Source organism: Mobula birostris, chromosome 12 (genome assembly GCF_030028105.1).
Source record: "Mobula birostris isolate sMobBir1 chromosome 12, sMobBir1.hap1, whole genome shotgun sequence".
Lineage (NCBI taxonomy): Eukaryota > Metazoa > Chordata > Chondrichthyes > Myliobatiformes > Myliobatidae > Mobula > Mobula birostris.
Window position 1 is genome coordinate 42,220,728 of NC_092381.1, and position 16,624 is coordinate 42,237,351.

A 16,624-nucleotide genomic window follows, 5' to 3' on the forward strand; every position below is an offset into this window, starting at 1 on the left:
GAAACATCCCCGACCCTGGCATCTGGGAGGCAAACTACCATCCGAGTTTCTTTCCTGCGTCCACAGAATCGCCTGTCTGAGCCCCTAACTATAGAGTCCCCTATCACTACTGCCTTACAGGCACTCTTTTGAGCTGGTTCCCCTAAATTTGATTTTAAAAGCATCAAAATGCTGGATTATGTTTCAGTTTGAAGCCAATACACAATTATTACCCTTTTAAGAATGCGGAGTATCAGATCTGTATTTTTCTAGTTACCAAAAGTTTAGTTCGCAACATTTAACATTTTGCTTATTGCTGATCATTTGCTTTGTTTATCCCTGATTTTAATGTTGATTAGTATTGCTATGTTCTAATTAAAGAAATAATGTTTGCTAAGGAATTCTGGAAAAGGCAGACAAAGGCACAATTGATTTGATCAAAGTGATGAGAAACTTACAGAGAGGATGGTGATTAGAATACCAGCAGCACAAAGCACAGCATCACTGATTGTTTCTCCATTCTTATAGGGATACTTGATGCTTTCGTCATTGCAGTAAAATCCACGCTTATATGGTTTGATGGTGCTAGTTTCGATAACCAGGAAAGGAAGGCCAGCTAATGGAAAGGACAACAACAGATACAGATAAAGCAAGGGTAAGTAACATAGAAAATAAACACCTCAAGGGCATAACTGTTTCAACATGGTAAAATGTGGCATTAGGAGAGAAATAGAATAAATATTCTGTGCTCCATTCACACCCCCGCCTTCCATCCCTCCATGTCATACAATGCAAAGATGTACTTATAAACCATGCATGAACAAAACTGAAATTCAGGTGGTGGAATTTATCACAAATACTTTCAAAAATAGTTCAGATGGAGGTTGGGAAAGCCAGATTATCTTAAGATTTTCTCTTTTAAGTATTTTAAATTTGTACTTTTAAAACAATATGGATCTCTTAGTCATTTTATGGAGAAAAAAATTCTGTTTATAAATTAATATGACTAGCTTTGTTGGGGTTGAAGTAACCTGGCTAATAGTAATAACTATCCAAATAATTCCATGCCTAATATTATAGAATTTGTATTGTATGCCCACAAAGTTGTAAAGTGTATCAGCACGAGTTGTTCTAACTATTGGATTTTTTTTCATTACTGTTCGTTTCTTACATTTTTCCCCACCTCCTGTTTTTTTGGCACTGCTTTTTTATAAGCCACTTTGCTGTATTTCCCTATGGCTCCATTTGCTTTTGTAAAGCTCTGCTTAATATCATACACATGGCAGGAAAGAACACTACCTTTTCATCTCTGAGACCCAAGTTCAACCCAGATAAAAAGAATGATAAGCCTCTCATCATCCCTGCTGTCCCTTTCACTCACACTAAGACAGTAAACAAAGCACTTTGGTCCCAGATGAATCCAAAAGTCATAGCCAGTGCCCAAAGCTTTTAAAAACATTTTGCCAGTGCAATAGCCAGCTTTACACTGAAATCAGAGCTCCCTTTTTATTAATTTCAGACAGATCATTTGCTGGAAAATTTTGAATATGTTTTTGATTTCTCAGGAGTATTTGTAGAACTAGAAGAGTATTTATTAATGACAGCATAATGGCTTGCAACTTTAGGCTTCCACATCATCTTGCTGCTCAATTGAAAGAACTTCTAAGATGTTCTCTAAAATGTGCAAAGCACAGTCCACGTGGAAAAATTAACTGCCAAGAATCAGAGACCTCATCAGGAAAAGAAATACTGTCAGGAAATGCCACATTTTACTTTGTCTTGGCTTGGAAATGCACCAGCAGATATATAAACTTACACAAGGAATTGGCAGTAGTGTTCCCACTACTAAGAGGAGGAGACTGAAAACCACACTTTGCTTATTGCAGTTAAACCCTCTTTGATTAGGAGAAATGCCTGCAGCATTTATAATTGCAGCTGGAAAATAAATGTAAATATTACTAATCTGCTGATCATGTTTCCAACTAACAAAGAGAAGTGTTCAGGTTGGATTTGTAACTATCACATTGTTTTTTTTTTAAGCTGTAATATTAACCACAAAAGCAAAACACTAGATTTCACTCCTGTTAAATCACATTATTTTTGACCTTACAGTAAAGAAACAATACAAACTCATCAGCAGCAGAAATTTACATATTTATACCCGGTATAAGGCAGGACTGATTAGGGATCATAAGTGTGACTTTGTTTGTGGGTAATAATGTTTGTTTTGATTAAACATTTCTGAAGAGGTGACCAAGAGGATCGACAAGGGCAGCAGGGTGACCATTGTCTGCATGGAGTTTAGCAAGGCCTTTGAAAGGGCCCAGCATGGTAGGCTTGCCCAGAAGTTTGGATCACATGGGATCCAGGTTGAGGTAGCTAATTGGATGCAACACAATGGTGAAACCACAGATGGAATATTGTGTGTGGTTCTGATTTCCAAGCTATATGAAGTCATTAAGCTGGAAAGGGTACAGGAAAGATTCATAAGAATATTACTTGGGCTGGTGGACTGAGTTAAAAGGATGGACTGGCTAGACTAATATATATATATAGGATTAGAGGGAAATAGGCCAAATACAGAGGGATAGGAATAACTTAAATTAGCAGCTGAACAAGTTAGGCCATGCTGTAGACGTTGATAACGTCATGACAAGATCTTCAATAGGATAGTGAAATGCTGAAAACCGAAACTTGTAGTTATCATCCTATACAGCAGTACTGTTCTAAAAGTCAGGAAGGCTCTTCTCAAGAAAGTATGATACTTTTGATAAAAATTCCTGTTATGTATTTTCTGTTCATGTACAGTATTACTAACCAACATAATTCTAACCAGGAGTTGCCACTGTTCCACCAAATCATGTTTTTTAATTAATAGAAATTAATTTTAGTTTTTATAGGTTTTGTGATCTGGGCACACTTTTGTGAACATAATTAAATTGCATCTTATCACTCAAAATAAAGAAACCTATTTATGCACTAACTTTCACAACCAGATGACATTTCAGACTGTTTTCAGGTTAATTAAATAGTTTTAAAGTGTAATATAAGTAATGAAGCATGTAATATGAGCACAGCAAACCTTCACAAACAGCAATATGATTACAGCCATTTAATCAGTCTTTATGATGTTCACTGCAAGATAAATACTCATTAGAATTCTACAAAAAAATCTCCTCTCGTTTCAAGATAACATCATGGAATGTCTCACATTCAACAGAGCAATTTTATATTTTCATTCAGAAGACAGCCTCTCCCTCAGTAATGAACACACACTCTTCTGACTCAGAGACATGGGTACAAGCAACTGAGCCAGAGCTACCATCTTGGTAAATATTAACAGAGGTTCCTATGTCTGATTATCTACAAATGATTAAAAGCTCTACAAATTGGAGTGAAATTCTAGAGGTAATCACACTAAGATTATAAATTTTCTATACACTGACAGTGATAGAAACATAGAAAACCTACAGCACAATACAGGCCCTTCAGCCCACAATACTGTGCCGAACATGTACTTACTTTAGAAATGACTTAGGGTTACCCATAGCCCTCTATTTTCCTAAGCTCCATGTACTTATCCAGGAGTCCCTTGAAAGACCGTATCATATATGCCTCCACCACCGTCGCTGACAGCCTATTCCACGCACTCACCACTCTCTGTTTAAAAAAACTTATCCCTGACATCTTCCAAGCACCGTAAAACTGTGTGCTCTTGTGTTAGCCATTTCAGCCCTGGGAAAAAGCCTCTGACTATTATGAAGAAGATATGGAGGCTTGTCTTACTCTCTCCTAGCTTGCTTAATGGTCCTTAGACTTCCCTCAAATTCCAAAGCTAACTCTCAAAATATATTATTTGCTTTTTACTGGAGCAATACAATTTTATTGTTTCTTTGTGGGGAATGGTTTACAGTCATGGAATTGCTAAAGTCAACCTGACAACCAAACATCAGAATTTTAGGATACAAATTCAAGTATGCGGCTAGTCTACAGTAACCAAATGTCTAAGTAGTCATAAAAATTGACCTTATTATTCACCATTTGAACTTTTTGCTAGTTTATTCAACTCCTTGCACCTTATTCCACTTTTTTTTTTAAAAACAGCATGGGTTTGTGTGCGGGAAGTCATACATGACAAACCTTTTGGAGATTTTTGAAGAGGTAGCCAAACACATAGTTAAGGATACGACGATGGATGATATCTGTCTGAACTTCAGCCAGGCCTTCAACAAGGTCCTGTATGATAGGTTGGTCTGAAAGGTTAGGTCTCATTGGAATCCAGGCAGAGATAACTAGGTGGATTCAAAATTGGCTCAGAGGTAGAAAGCAGAAGGTGGTGGTTGAAGGTTGTTTCTCGGAATGGAGGCTAGTTGTGTGCCGCAGGAGTCAGAATTGAGAACCCTGTTTGTTATTATTTATATAAATGATTTTGATATGAATGCATAAGGCATGATCAGTAGTTTACAGATGACATAAGATTACTGATTGCGAAAAAAAGCCATTGTAGATCACAGGATAACTTGTTTGGTTAGGGGAGGAGGTTGAGAAGTGCAAATGGATTTCAATACAAGGAAGTGTGAGGTGTTGTATTTGTTAAATCAGACTAGCATAGGACTGACACTACGAATGGTTGGCCATTAAGGAGTGTAATGGAACAGAGGGACCAAGGGTTACAAGCGCCGAAATAGTTGAAAGCAGAATCACGGGTAGAGGAATGGTGAAAAAGGCATTTAGCACACAGGCACTGAGCATAGGAGCTGGGACATTATGTTGCAGTTTTATAAGTCACTGGTGAGGCCACACTTGGAGCACTGTGTACAGTTTTGGATACCCTGTTATAGAAAAGATGTGGTTAAACCGAAAAGAGTGCAGAAGGGATGTTGTCAAGACTAGAGGGCCTGAGTTATGGTGAAAGATTGGCAATGCCAGGTCTCTATTTCTTGTAACATAGGAGAATGAGGGACAACCTTATAGAAATACTTAAAATTATGAGTCTTTTCCCTGGGAATGGGGAGTCCAAATCAATGGAGCATAGATTTAGGATGAGAGGGGAAAGATATAAAAGGAGCAAATTTCTCTAGCGAGTGGAGAGTATATTGAACGAGCTGCCAGAAGTAGTAATTGAGGCAGGAAAAGTAATATCATTTAAAAGCACTCGGATAGGCACATGGAGAGGTGGGACTAGAAGGGATAAGGGCCAAATGTAGAAAAGTGGGACTAGCTAGGTGGGTGCCATGGTCAGCATGGACTCATTGGGCTGAAGGGCCTGTATTCATGCTATACTGCTCAATAATGCCACAATTGTTAGTGAGATTTCACAAGTTGGCTAAAAAACTGTGCAGAAAGCTGTGAAAAATGTCAAAATAACATAGACAAAAGTATGGGGAGTGTATGGCTGATGCAGCAAGACACAAATAATATGTAAATAGTAATTTTAAAACCAAGATTAAAAATTCTTTTAAGTGTTTGTAAATTAAATCAAATGAGAAAGTGGGAAGGGCAAGACAGATATGCATGACCCTAAAATTATAGGGAAATAGAAATGGTCCAGAAATGCAGATAGACTATTGATTTTGACTCAAGTTTATAGGGACAATCATAAATCTATGTAAGAGCTTAGTCAAGAGAATAAGTTTGGGTGCTTTTGAACAGCTAATTATAGGAAGTTATGTGACCTTTCTAGTTTGTTAGAATTGAATGAGAAAGGACGATTTCCAATTGTGGTATTCAAAGGGTTAACAAATAATCTTGTGAGGTTCTTAATGATTTTGATAGATCCTGCTGAAGTAGTCTGTGGGTTATTGCTTCCATTAACAGTACAATAATAATAATAAAAAGATATATATCAGAGAGAGAAACCTAAAGGGCATGAAAACAAAGCCTAAATAAATGGCTTGTGTAATGAACCTGATGAAAGCCTATTCCTGTTTTTGATTCAAATTGCAGACTTCATGATAAAAAAAATTACCCATTGTTTGGTTCTGCTAAAAACAAACAATTCTAAGCTTTTTTTGCCACTTAGCTAATTAATAATGTGCTTGATTAACAACTTCGGCTCTGGTTACAAGATGGATAAATTTATACTGCCAAGTTAGCAAAAGGCAACAAGACAACAACAATCAATTACTACCCTGACTGTTGTCAGTGCTTGCATCCACCCTTTTCAACCTGTGCATCTGCACCATAAACAGGCTTGCTTCACCCTGAATGCAGGAAATTCATCAGTATTGATTACCTTGCTCTGCTCATGCAAGCATTAATGATCAGGAAAGCAAATAGAATGCTCATAAGCAGTTTGAACTTACTGAAATGTTATTTCCAGACATGCCATAAGCAGACCAAGCTGAATAAAACTGAGAATCATAGAGCTAAAACAGCAAGGAAATAGGCCCTTCGGCCCAATTCATCGATACTAACACAAATACCTACCTGAGTCAATCCCAATTGTCTGCACTTGGCCCATATCCTTTTAAACCAGTGGTTTCCAAACCATTTTGGTTTTCTGCCCCCTTGGCTTCCAGACCACAATCCCAGCACCTCTCTCTCCCTTTCTGGCCATTAGTTAAAAACTATAAAGAATTTTGATTTACAATGCACAATAAAAGAAAATGGGAACAGCAAATTCAAAGCAGTGACAAATAATCACAAAACTTTTTCAAATCAATATTATTTAATTACAGTGGAAACAATTTTAATCCACAGTTTTAGAGCGTACATTAGTAGTCCAACCATTCACTGCTTTTTCACCTTTCAATGAGATGGATGGCTTGGCACAGTGATATCAGCTTCTCAACATCAGCCTGAATGTCACTGAGATAGAGTCTCAGATCCTCATGTTCAGCAATTTACAGTCTGTTTCATTGTTTTGTAAGAAGTTGGGCAACTGCACTGAAACCGCACTCCACTAAAAATTATATTAGACAGGCAATAAAGAACATCTTGACCTTTTTCCACAGGGCAGAATAGCGTGCAACGATTTCCTTCTGCAACCAAAAGTCTTGATATGATTTTTTTGTACCTCAGCTTCTGCTCAAAGTCATTTTATAGCAGGATCAGTTTTTCCTCTATCCTTCCTGTTAATTCTTCAGTACAAGTGTTTAGGAATGGATTTATTACCCAGTCTGGAATTTGGATCACGAGAACATAACATAAGAAATAGGAGCAGGAGTAGGCCATCCGGCCCATCAAGCCTGCCCCTTTATTCAATAAGATCATGGCTGAAATGTCCGTAAACTCAGCTCCATCTACCTGCCTTTTCCCCATAACCCTTAATTCCCCTACTATGTAAAGATCTATCTAACTCCATCTTAAATATATTTAGTGAAGAAACCTCAACTGCTTCCCTGGGCAGAGAACCCCACAGATTCACCACCCTCTGAATCTTGAGGCAATGATCCTGCAATCTCTCCGACATGTCCTTATGCAGCTCACCCAGGTAGGCACAATATACTTGAAAATTATCACCTGGTATTGTTTCTTTTACTTCCAATTCAGAGGGGCTTGGGGACTGGAAAAGGTTGCAGTGCTCAATGGTGCACTTAAGTCGGATTAACTTGGACAGAAATGTGGTAACGGCTGATTCAACTTTGGTAAGAGTCACAATATTTCCTTACAACTGAAGACCGGTTTTATTAAATTTTGCGAATCCTGACAAACAGGCAATGTCATGCCTAATATTCCTGAGTTGATTACTGAATGAAATATTCGAGTCTTCAAGGAATTTTATACGTTTCAAAAAGTGCGTGAAAGCATCTCAGGCAGTTTTTTGACAGCCATTTGACTTGTGCGTGCAACAGCCAGCATGCAAACTGTTCATCATTTTCAATACAAATCTCTTGAAAGAGTCAAGAATTAAGAGCATTGGACTTGATTTTATTTACTACTGTGATAACAGTATTTAATGCTTTGTGCAGCCGATCACTTGGGCATTTTTGCAGCAAGATGTTGTCTGTGAATTACACAGTGAATAGTACTGTTTTTTTCAAGCAGTAACTCCCACCCACAGTGGTGTCCTGTCATGGATGGTCTCCCGTCTGTTGACAAGCAAGAATATTGGTGAGCAGAATGTCCTTCTGAGAAATTGCTCAACAACCCAAAATATTGACTCCACTTCATATCTGTCTCTTGTCTCCTTTCAAATAACAACTCTTAAACTATGCTTTCATCTTTTATGAAGAGAACATACCCAAGAAGCAAAGATTCATTGCTTGGCAAAGTTGACTCATCCAGATGCCGAGCAAATTCTTTTGCTCTAAGTATTTTGCACAATGTGTCTTCCACATTCTGAGACATTTTATCTATTCATCTTTGAACAGAGCAGAATTACTTTAGTTATTTAGTCTGGGAACTTACGCAAAACCATACTCAGACCTTCCCCCGTTTTCCATTTCTGAAGGTTTTCAGATAGGCTGAAACACCATATCCTAATTCACAATAATTGTGTCACTGTGATTAGAGTATAGAAATTATATTAACTAACACTGTAGTATAGTAGTGAATGGCAATAATGTGTGGGCTGGGCATTATTGCCATTCACAATTTCTTCAGTCCAGATTTCATTACAAAAAAAATGGCTTGGAACACCTGCTGTAAGCTCTGAACTAAAATCTATCTCTGGCCCTGCAGCCACCACAGAATGGTCAAATAAAATGCAGGTAAATTGTTACGGGTGCTGGACCACATATTGTAGCCTCATCTGCCACTCACGGTGACTTTAATATCCACTGTGAATGGTCAACACCATAATCCCATTACAAAGGGCTTGTCAAAACCATCAAAAACACATTTAAAATCTTGCAACACACATAAAAGTTGCTGGTGAACTCAGCAGGCCAGGCAGCATCTCTAAGAAGAGGTACAATCGATGTTTCGGGCCGAGACCCTTCATCAGGAATCTTGCAGGCCATTATGGGAAACAGCAGCTCATGCGTGTGCTCGCGACATAAATCCATCACCCAGATGCTAGCAACAGCATGTCCAATGCAGAAAACAAGTATCTCATTACTTAGTCTACATTGTGAGCCCATGGCTCCGCTTCTGTTGAAGAGGGTGGACAGCCCTCAATAAAAACTACACAGGTCATGGATGATGTAGCCCATTCTACACAAGCGAAGTATGGTGAACAACTCAAAATGCATTTGTGACCACATTCCCAAACCACAGAACACAAATAAAACTGCCCATCTACATTTGTTGCAGAAGGAACCTCATTTCTCCACTTGGTGTCTTAGAGACAATTGACTGGATTCATGGACTGAACATCAAAATATGAGGCTTTTCATTTCTTATAACTGGCAAGAATAGCTATTAGCCAGGGAGCTTTCCATCAATAGTAGGAAAGTTGTTGGAGTAAATTCTCAGAGACAAGATTTATATTCACTGGAAAGGCGGGACCTGATTAGGAGTCAGCAGAGTTGGTAGGGGGGAGATTATGTTTCTCAAATCTGACTGTGGATTTTGAGGAAGTAACTAAGTAGACAGTTAAAGACAGAGCAGTAAACATATTTTGCTTTGATCTTAATAAGGCTTTTGATATGTCTCAAATGCTAATCTATTCCAGTAGGTTCAGAAACAGGCAGATTGGCTAACTGAATCCAAAATTTACCTGGTGATATGAGGGAGGGGTTACAGGTGGATGGATGTTTTTCTGACTGGAAGTCTGTAACCAGTGGTGCCCCAGAGCTCAGCCCTGGAACATTTGATGTTTGTAAAATATAAAAATTACTTGGATGAGAACTTAGGTAGAGTAATGAGCATGTTTGGAAAAGACACAAAAATTGATAGTCATAGAGAATGAGAAAGGTTGTTTAAACCTGCAGCAGGATATAGATCCGCTAAAAAGTTAAGACAGAATGGTGGCAAGTGGAATCTAGGCCAGAAAAGTGAGGCAAGTCAAATTCTGTTAGGATAAATAGAGTAAATCCCAGGGATTTTAGGTTGTTGATATACAGAGATGTCTTGGGATGCAAGTCTATAGGTGCCTCAAAATAGGGTATGTATAGAAGCCATTGCATATGCTTGCTTTCATAGGCCAAGGCATTGAGTATAAGAGTTGGGACATAATATTGCAGCTGTACAAAATATTGATTAGACCACACTTAGAGTATTATGTACATTTCTGGTCACCACACCACAGAAAGAATATGGTAGCAATAGAAAGAATGCAGAAGATGCCTGGATGTTACCTGAAATGAAGAGCTGTATTTACAAGGAGAGATTGAGTAGGCTGGGTTTATTCTCACTGGAAAGCAGGATGCTGACGAGTGACCTTTTTGAACTTTGTAAGATTGTGAGGTGCAGAGACAGGATGGATAGTCAGCCTTTTTTTACCCCCCTAAAGCAGTAGATTTTAGAAATAGTGGACACAGGTTTATGGTGAGAGGGGAGGAAGTTAAAGGAGATTTCAGGGATTAGTTTTACCACAGAGATTAGTGGTTATCTGTAATGAACTGACAGAGTAGGTAGTGGAGGCAGATACAAATACAATGTTTTAAAGGCATTTGAACAATTACTTGGATAGAAAAGGGCATAGAGGAATACAGGCCTAATACATGCAAACGGGATTAGTGTAGATAGGCATCATAGTTGGCATGAATGAGCTGGGTTGAAAGGGCCAATTTCTCATCTATACAGCTATAAAATTAGATAAAGATCAGGAATCTGAAAACCAACTGCTTTGATATTCCAAACAACAGGAATTCTGCAGATGCTGGAAATTCAAGCAACACACATCAAAGTTGCTGGTGAACGCAGCAGGCCAGGCAGCATCTGTAGGAAGAGGTGCAGTCGATGTAGGGTCTCGGCCTGAAACGTCGACTGCACCTCTTCCTACAGATGCTGCCCGGCCTGCTGCGTTCACCAGCAACTTTGATGTGTGTTGCTTTGATATTCCATTACCTCAACAAATTCACCCCTACAAATCCTCCTAAGAATACAATGTTTATGTAACCTTCACTGTTGATGAACCCTTGCACTCTTTAATCATGGTTGTTTAAATATGACATCTCAGGCAAAATGCCAATAAGCCATACTCCACTCTCCACCAGTTAGATGCAAAGATTCTTTGAACTTCACTTTAAGGGCAAATAAGTTTCTAGCTGACAAACCTGTAGTCTAAAATAAACAGCTTGATTACATGTAGGTCATGCTTTATCTTTTTATAAACATTATTGGGAGCATGCCCTTGCACCTGGAATTGCCTTTTAGCTGACCTTGGCTTGCTCTACAGATCACCTTTATGTTTGTGTCCTAAATCTAACTGGCTAACAATCGATAAACAGCTTCAAGGCAATTCCTACTGCAAGGTCAGGCTCCCTATAAAAGTCAGTCAGCAAATTTGGAATAACGTCGTCGAAATACTAAAACTGATGTGCAATCCATTTTATTCCACTCTGAGCCTTCTATGAATTCACCTCTCATCAACACATCAAGCACAGATCTTTCTGAACACATCGATTTTTAATGATTACAGCTTATTTCAAGGAATTGGAGTGTTAAAACTGAACTATAGAATAATGGAGAAGCAAGGAAGTCAACAATAGGTTCAAACTCAGGGCAATATTTTGGCTGGTCCACAAGACAATTTTCTAAATTAAGCAGTAGCAATGGTAGAGTTAGTTCAAAAGAAAGAACAAAATAAACAATGTCAGAGTACTCTTTCATTCAGAGAAGGAAGGGTTTTTTTAAAACTTTGTTTCAATAACTTTCGGGATATAGAAATCAATTGCAAGGCCAGTATTAATTACCCATCCTTAAACACCCCTGAGAAGGAGATGGTGAGCTGTCCTCTTGACAGCTGGATTTCCATAGAATGCACTGTCATCTGCCCATCTAAATTGTGCAGCATTCAGAAATCATATCATTGTGGACTACCACCAAATCAAAATCTGAGAGCACCTGCAACAGGTCAACAGTGGTAATTCAGAAACAGTAAAATGGTTCCAGAAAGCTGCATAATTTAGACAGGAATTCAGAGATACCTCCTTGGGAATTCAGGTCTTGTCCTTCTTACAAAAAAACCCTAAGAGTCAAGGTTATGGAAGCAACTGTTAAAAAAGCCAGGATTACTTGCCCTTAACGAGACATACTAGAGCATGGCTTCCTAACCTGAGGTCCATGGACCCATTGCTTAATGGCACTGGTCCATGGCATAAAACAGGTTGGAAACCCCTGCAATAGAGCAATGTTGTTCAATCAAGGAAGCTACTCAAACTTAGATAATGTCAAGCAGATGCAGCCATACCCATTCAAGCAAATGGTGAGTATTCTATTCACTCCAGATTTGTTTCTGCAGCTTGTGAAATGTATTGTGAAGCCAGAAGATATATCATTGAAGTTTTTTTTTACCAAAAATTACTTTAGTCATAACCTATACAGTAAATACAGTTGGGACATATCATTATCTGCATTAACTGTACCAAGCAATACAAAACATTTTTTACATCACTCATGTTTTATTCAATATTCAGCTTCTGGCTTACTAAGCAGCCACAGTATTTAGTTGTTTGTACAGTTAAGCTTCTGGTGAATGGTGACCCCAGTTTGTTGAGAGTGAGGAATTCAGTTATGATAAAGCTATTGAATGCATGCTCTCCTTTCGAAGTTGCTCACTGCCCTTCTTTTGTGGTGAGAATATTACTTGTCACCTATCAACTTGTGCTTGGTAGTTTCATTATACAATTATGTATAATTACCAGTGGTTTTATCAAATGTTTTGAAGGAAGAATGGTTAGACTTTATGAAAGGAAGGAAAATCATTGATGACTGGAGCTGGCTACCCAGAACACAGTCCTGAACAACTCCAATTTTGGGTGATTGGCATCCAAAAGCCACATCCATAAGCCACATCCATCCTCCCTTGTATTGGATATGAGCCTAGGCAGTTGAGACATTCATCCAAATACCCAATAACTACTTCAGTCCTGATGCAGGGCTTTGACCCAAAATGCAGACAATTTATCTCCTCCCTCAGATGCTGCTTGACCCATTATGTTCCTCCAGCAGATTGTTGTTGGTCCAGATCCCAACATCCACAGTTTCTTGTGTATCCAATAACTTCAGTTTTCAATAGAAACCACAATTGAAACATTGCTGACTTTGCCAAAGGCTGTCACTATGACTTCTCTGCTAGAATTTAGCTGTCTTCACACATTTGGCCAAGGTTGAAATGAGATCTAGAACCAAATTGTTCTGACAGAACCCAGTAGGAGCTTTCATGATCAGGTTGTTGTTCAGAATGGGGCACTTCATATCACTATTGATAATGTATTTGATTTATTTGCTAAAGGAATGGTCATTGAATCAGAATCATTATCACCGGCATGTGTCACGAAATTTGTTAACTTAGTTTGATAAACCTTGATCTGCTTTTCATAGATAGGATATACCAGGGTAACTTTTCCTATTGCTCTGTTTCATTGCTAGTTAGACTTTCAACTAGTTCATACCTTGTCATATAGCTGGTCTATGATCACAAGTCTGGACTTTCTGATCCCCACACTAGTGTTTGCTGAGGCAACTCCTGGCACGCATCAGCCTCTAACACCCTGGGAAGTCAATGGTGAAGGTTTGTCTTCTGTGCTGGTGATTTTTCAAGAAGGTAATAGCCAAACAGAATTTTATGGCCTTTTGCCTCTGTAACAGCAATCCAGGCGACTCTAACGAAAGTTGGTGTAGCTGGACTGCTGAATAGCAAAGAGGCCTTTGACTCAGTAAGAACACTGGAAGATACTGGGGGGGGGGTTCTGTTTTGGGAAAATACAAAGAAAAGCAGCACTTATACGCCAAAAAAAGTTCCTAAAAGTAAACATGCTTGCCTGATGGGTTTGTGTTAAAGGCGGTCGCATACAGCGCTCACATTCATTCCAGTATTATGCTGAACTGATTGATCTCAACTCAGGTCACTGAACGTAGGGAACTATATCAATATTTGTATTTTTATAATTAGCTTCAGTACTCCTGCACTTCAGAGGAGGAAAAATTAAGCAGTTCTCTTTTTTGGCCACCGTCCAATTGTCCCTGCTAGAGATTGAGTATCAGGACATTGGGCTGGGAAAGACTGGAGCTCAAGCTTCACAGAGACAAACACGCCATCCACAATCAAGTTTAGCTGCAGAAGTAATATCTGGGATACCAGCGGCCTGATGACTATTGTGTAAATTTACCTCTACCGTATATTCAGTAGAAGAAAAAGAAAATAAAGATTTTGGAAATCCCAGAAACCTTTAGTATTTGTGAACCCATAAATGAAGTGGATTCAGTCTTAAAGTCAAAAAGACTAGAAAATAAAATTGTTTCCCTTTTTTTTTTCTTAAATTAGGCATGAAAATGATGGGAGTGTAATGAAGACAGGATTCAACTTGATATCACCAACGATGGCGTAATGGGCTCCAATCTCCTTACTTGAAGAACCCTGATCATGCTTCCGGTAAATTTTTCCCCTTTTCCTTCCCTGTTTCTATTCCCCACTCTAGCTTCTTACCTCTTCTCCTCACTTCCCATTACCTCCCCTTGGTGCCCCTCCTTCTTTCCTTTGGTTGGGGGTGTTGTGGATAGTCTGGAGGGTTGTCAGAGGTTACAGCGGGACATTGATAGGATGCAGAACTGAGCTGAGAAGTGACAGATGGACCTCAACCCAGATAAGTTTGAACTGGTTCATTTGGGTAGGTCCAATTAGAAGACAGAATATAATATAAATGGTCAGACTCTTGGCAGTGTGGAGGATCTGCGAGATCTTGGGGTCCATGTCCATAGGACACTCAAAGCTGCTGCGCAGGTTGACATGTTATTAAGAAAGCATATAGTATGTTGGCATTCATCAACCGTGGGATTGAGTTCAAGAGCCGTGAGGTAATGTTACAGCTATATAAGACCTTGGTCAGACCCCACTTGGAGTACTGTGTTCAGTTCTGGTCACATTACTACAGGAAGGATGTGGATACTATGGAGAGAGTACAGAGTATATTTACAGGGATGTTGCCTGGATTGGAGGGTGTACCTTATGAGAATAGGTGGAGTATACTTGGCCTTTTCTCCTTGGAGCGACAGAGGATGAGAGGTAACCTGATAGAGGTGTATAAGATGTTGAGGGGCATTGATGGTGTGGATAGCCAGAGGCTTTTTCCCTGGGCTAAAATGGCTAACACAAGGGGACATAGTTTTAAGGTGCTTGGAAATAGGTACCGAGGGGATGTTAGAGGCAAGTTTTTCCACACAGGGAGTGGTGGGTGTGTGGAATGCACTGCTGGCAATGGTGGTGGAAGCGGATACAATTGGGTCTTTTAAGAGCCTCTTAGATAGGTACATGGAGCTTAGTAAAATAGGGGGCTATCCGATAGAGAAATTCTAGGCAGTCTCTAGAGTAGTTTACATGGTCAGCACAACATTGTGGGCCGAAGGGCCTGTAATGTGCTGTAAATTTCTAAGTTCTATTGTCTTTCCCCCATGGTCCACTCTCCTGTCCTGATCAGATTCCTTCTTCTTCAGCTCTTTACCTTTCCCACACACTTGGCTTCACCTATCACCTTCTAGCTAGACCTCCTTTCCCTCCAATCACCTTCATTCTGGCATGATTCCCCCTTCCTTTCTGGTCCTGAAATGTTAACTATTTATTCATTTCCATAGATATTGCCTGACCTGCTGAGTTCCTCCAGCATTTTGTGTGTTTTGAACTGATGACACTTGGTTTGGTTTTGCCCTTGCCCTTCTCTTTTAATAAACAAACTTTTGGCATATTAAAGAAAATTCTGAAGAGCATTGTTTAAAAATTCAAACTCTCCAGTCCAAATTCACACAGGTGGCAAGCCAACAGCAGGTTGAAGCCACAAAACCCTGGCAACTACAGTTCAGGTAATTGTGCCTGCTTTAAATATAGCAGGGAAAGAAATATTCTAAATGCCCACATGAGTGACAGGTCATTGGTCATGCTACTAACTTAAGTTCACTCAGTGCTTATACAAAAAGGGCTTCCATTTGCACAGACCTGTGCTCATTTCAGGGACTGTTTTGATTTAAGGGGGAAGGAAAGGTGTAGCTTTTAAAACCCTTTTAGTTAGTTTGATCAACTTGTAATTTTAAAGGTGGAGGAGGGGTAAATCAAAGGCTAGTATTGTGTCAGAATTCCTTGAACTACTACTCCCTCGGATTTTAGTACTTAAGAACATTTTAGAAAACAGGGATTGGCTTTCCAGGGCTGCCTGAGGGAGTGCAGGGGACACTTTGTGCTGAGCTTGCACTCTTGTGGCGAGCATAACTGAAGTGCCCTGTGTCTGCTTCTTAGTTTTAGACACAGGCTTGCAGCTCAGGGAAAAAAAAAACATTTCAACTTTGTAGTTCTGATTTTTTTTTTTGAAAAAAGGTGATGTTTCAAAACAAATATTATCCATGCAAGAAAAAGAAACTGAAAACATTATAGCCAACCTAACCTCACTACAGCCCCATATTTAGCTAAAGAGCTGAGTTGGTTTGCTGAGGGCACAGGAGGAATAAACGTTGTTGCTGGGCCAGTGTGAGGGGGACTGCATAGACAACAAGAAAGATTTTGATCTAAGAAATTCATTGGCTGTTTTCCAGAAGATACATTTGGAATGGTGCCTTCTTGGACTCTTCAGCTCAAGCCCATTAGCAATCATAGGATCACAAGCAACTA

General features: G+C 39.3%; 1 protein-coding gene across 1 annotated transcript in view; it reads right to left on the reverse strand.

Moving 5' to 3' along the window:
* The window catches only part of plpp3 (phospholipid phosphatase 3), a 140,379-nt gene that overhangs the window by 83,036 nt on the left and 40,719 nt on the right, over nucleotides 1–16,624 (reverse strand). The window contains exon 2 of the mRNA XM_072273674.1: nucleotides 438–595. Within this exon, the coding sequence (XP_072129775.1) occupies nucleotides 438–595 (158 nt within the window). The remainder of the gene's footprint in view (nucleotides 1–437; nucleotides 596–16,624) is intronic.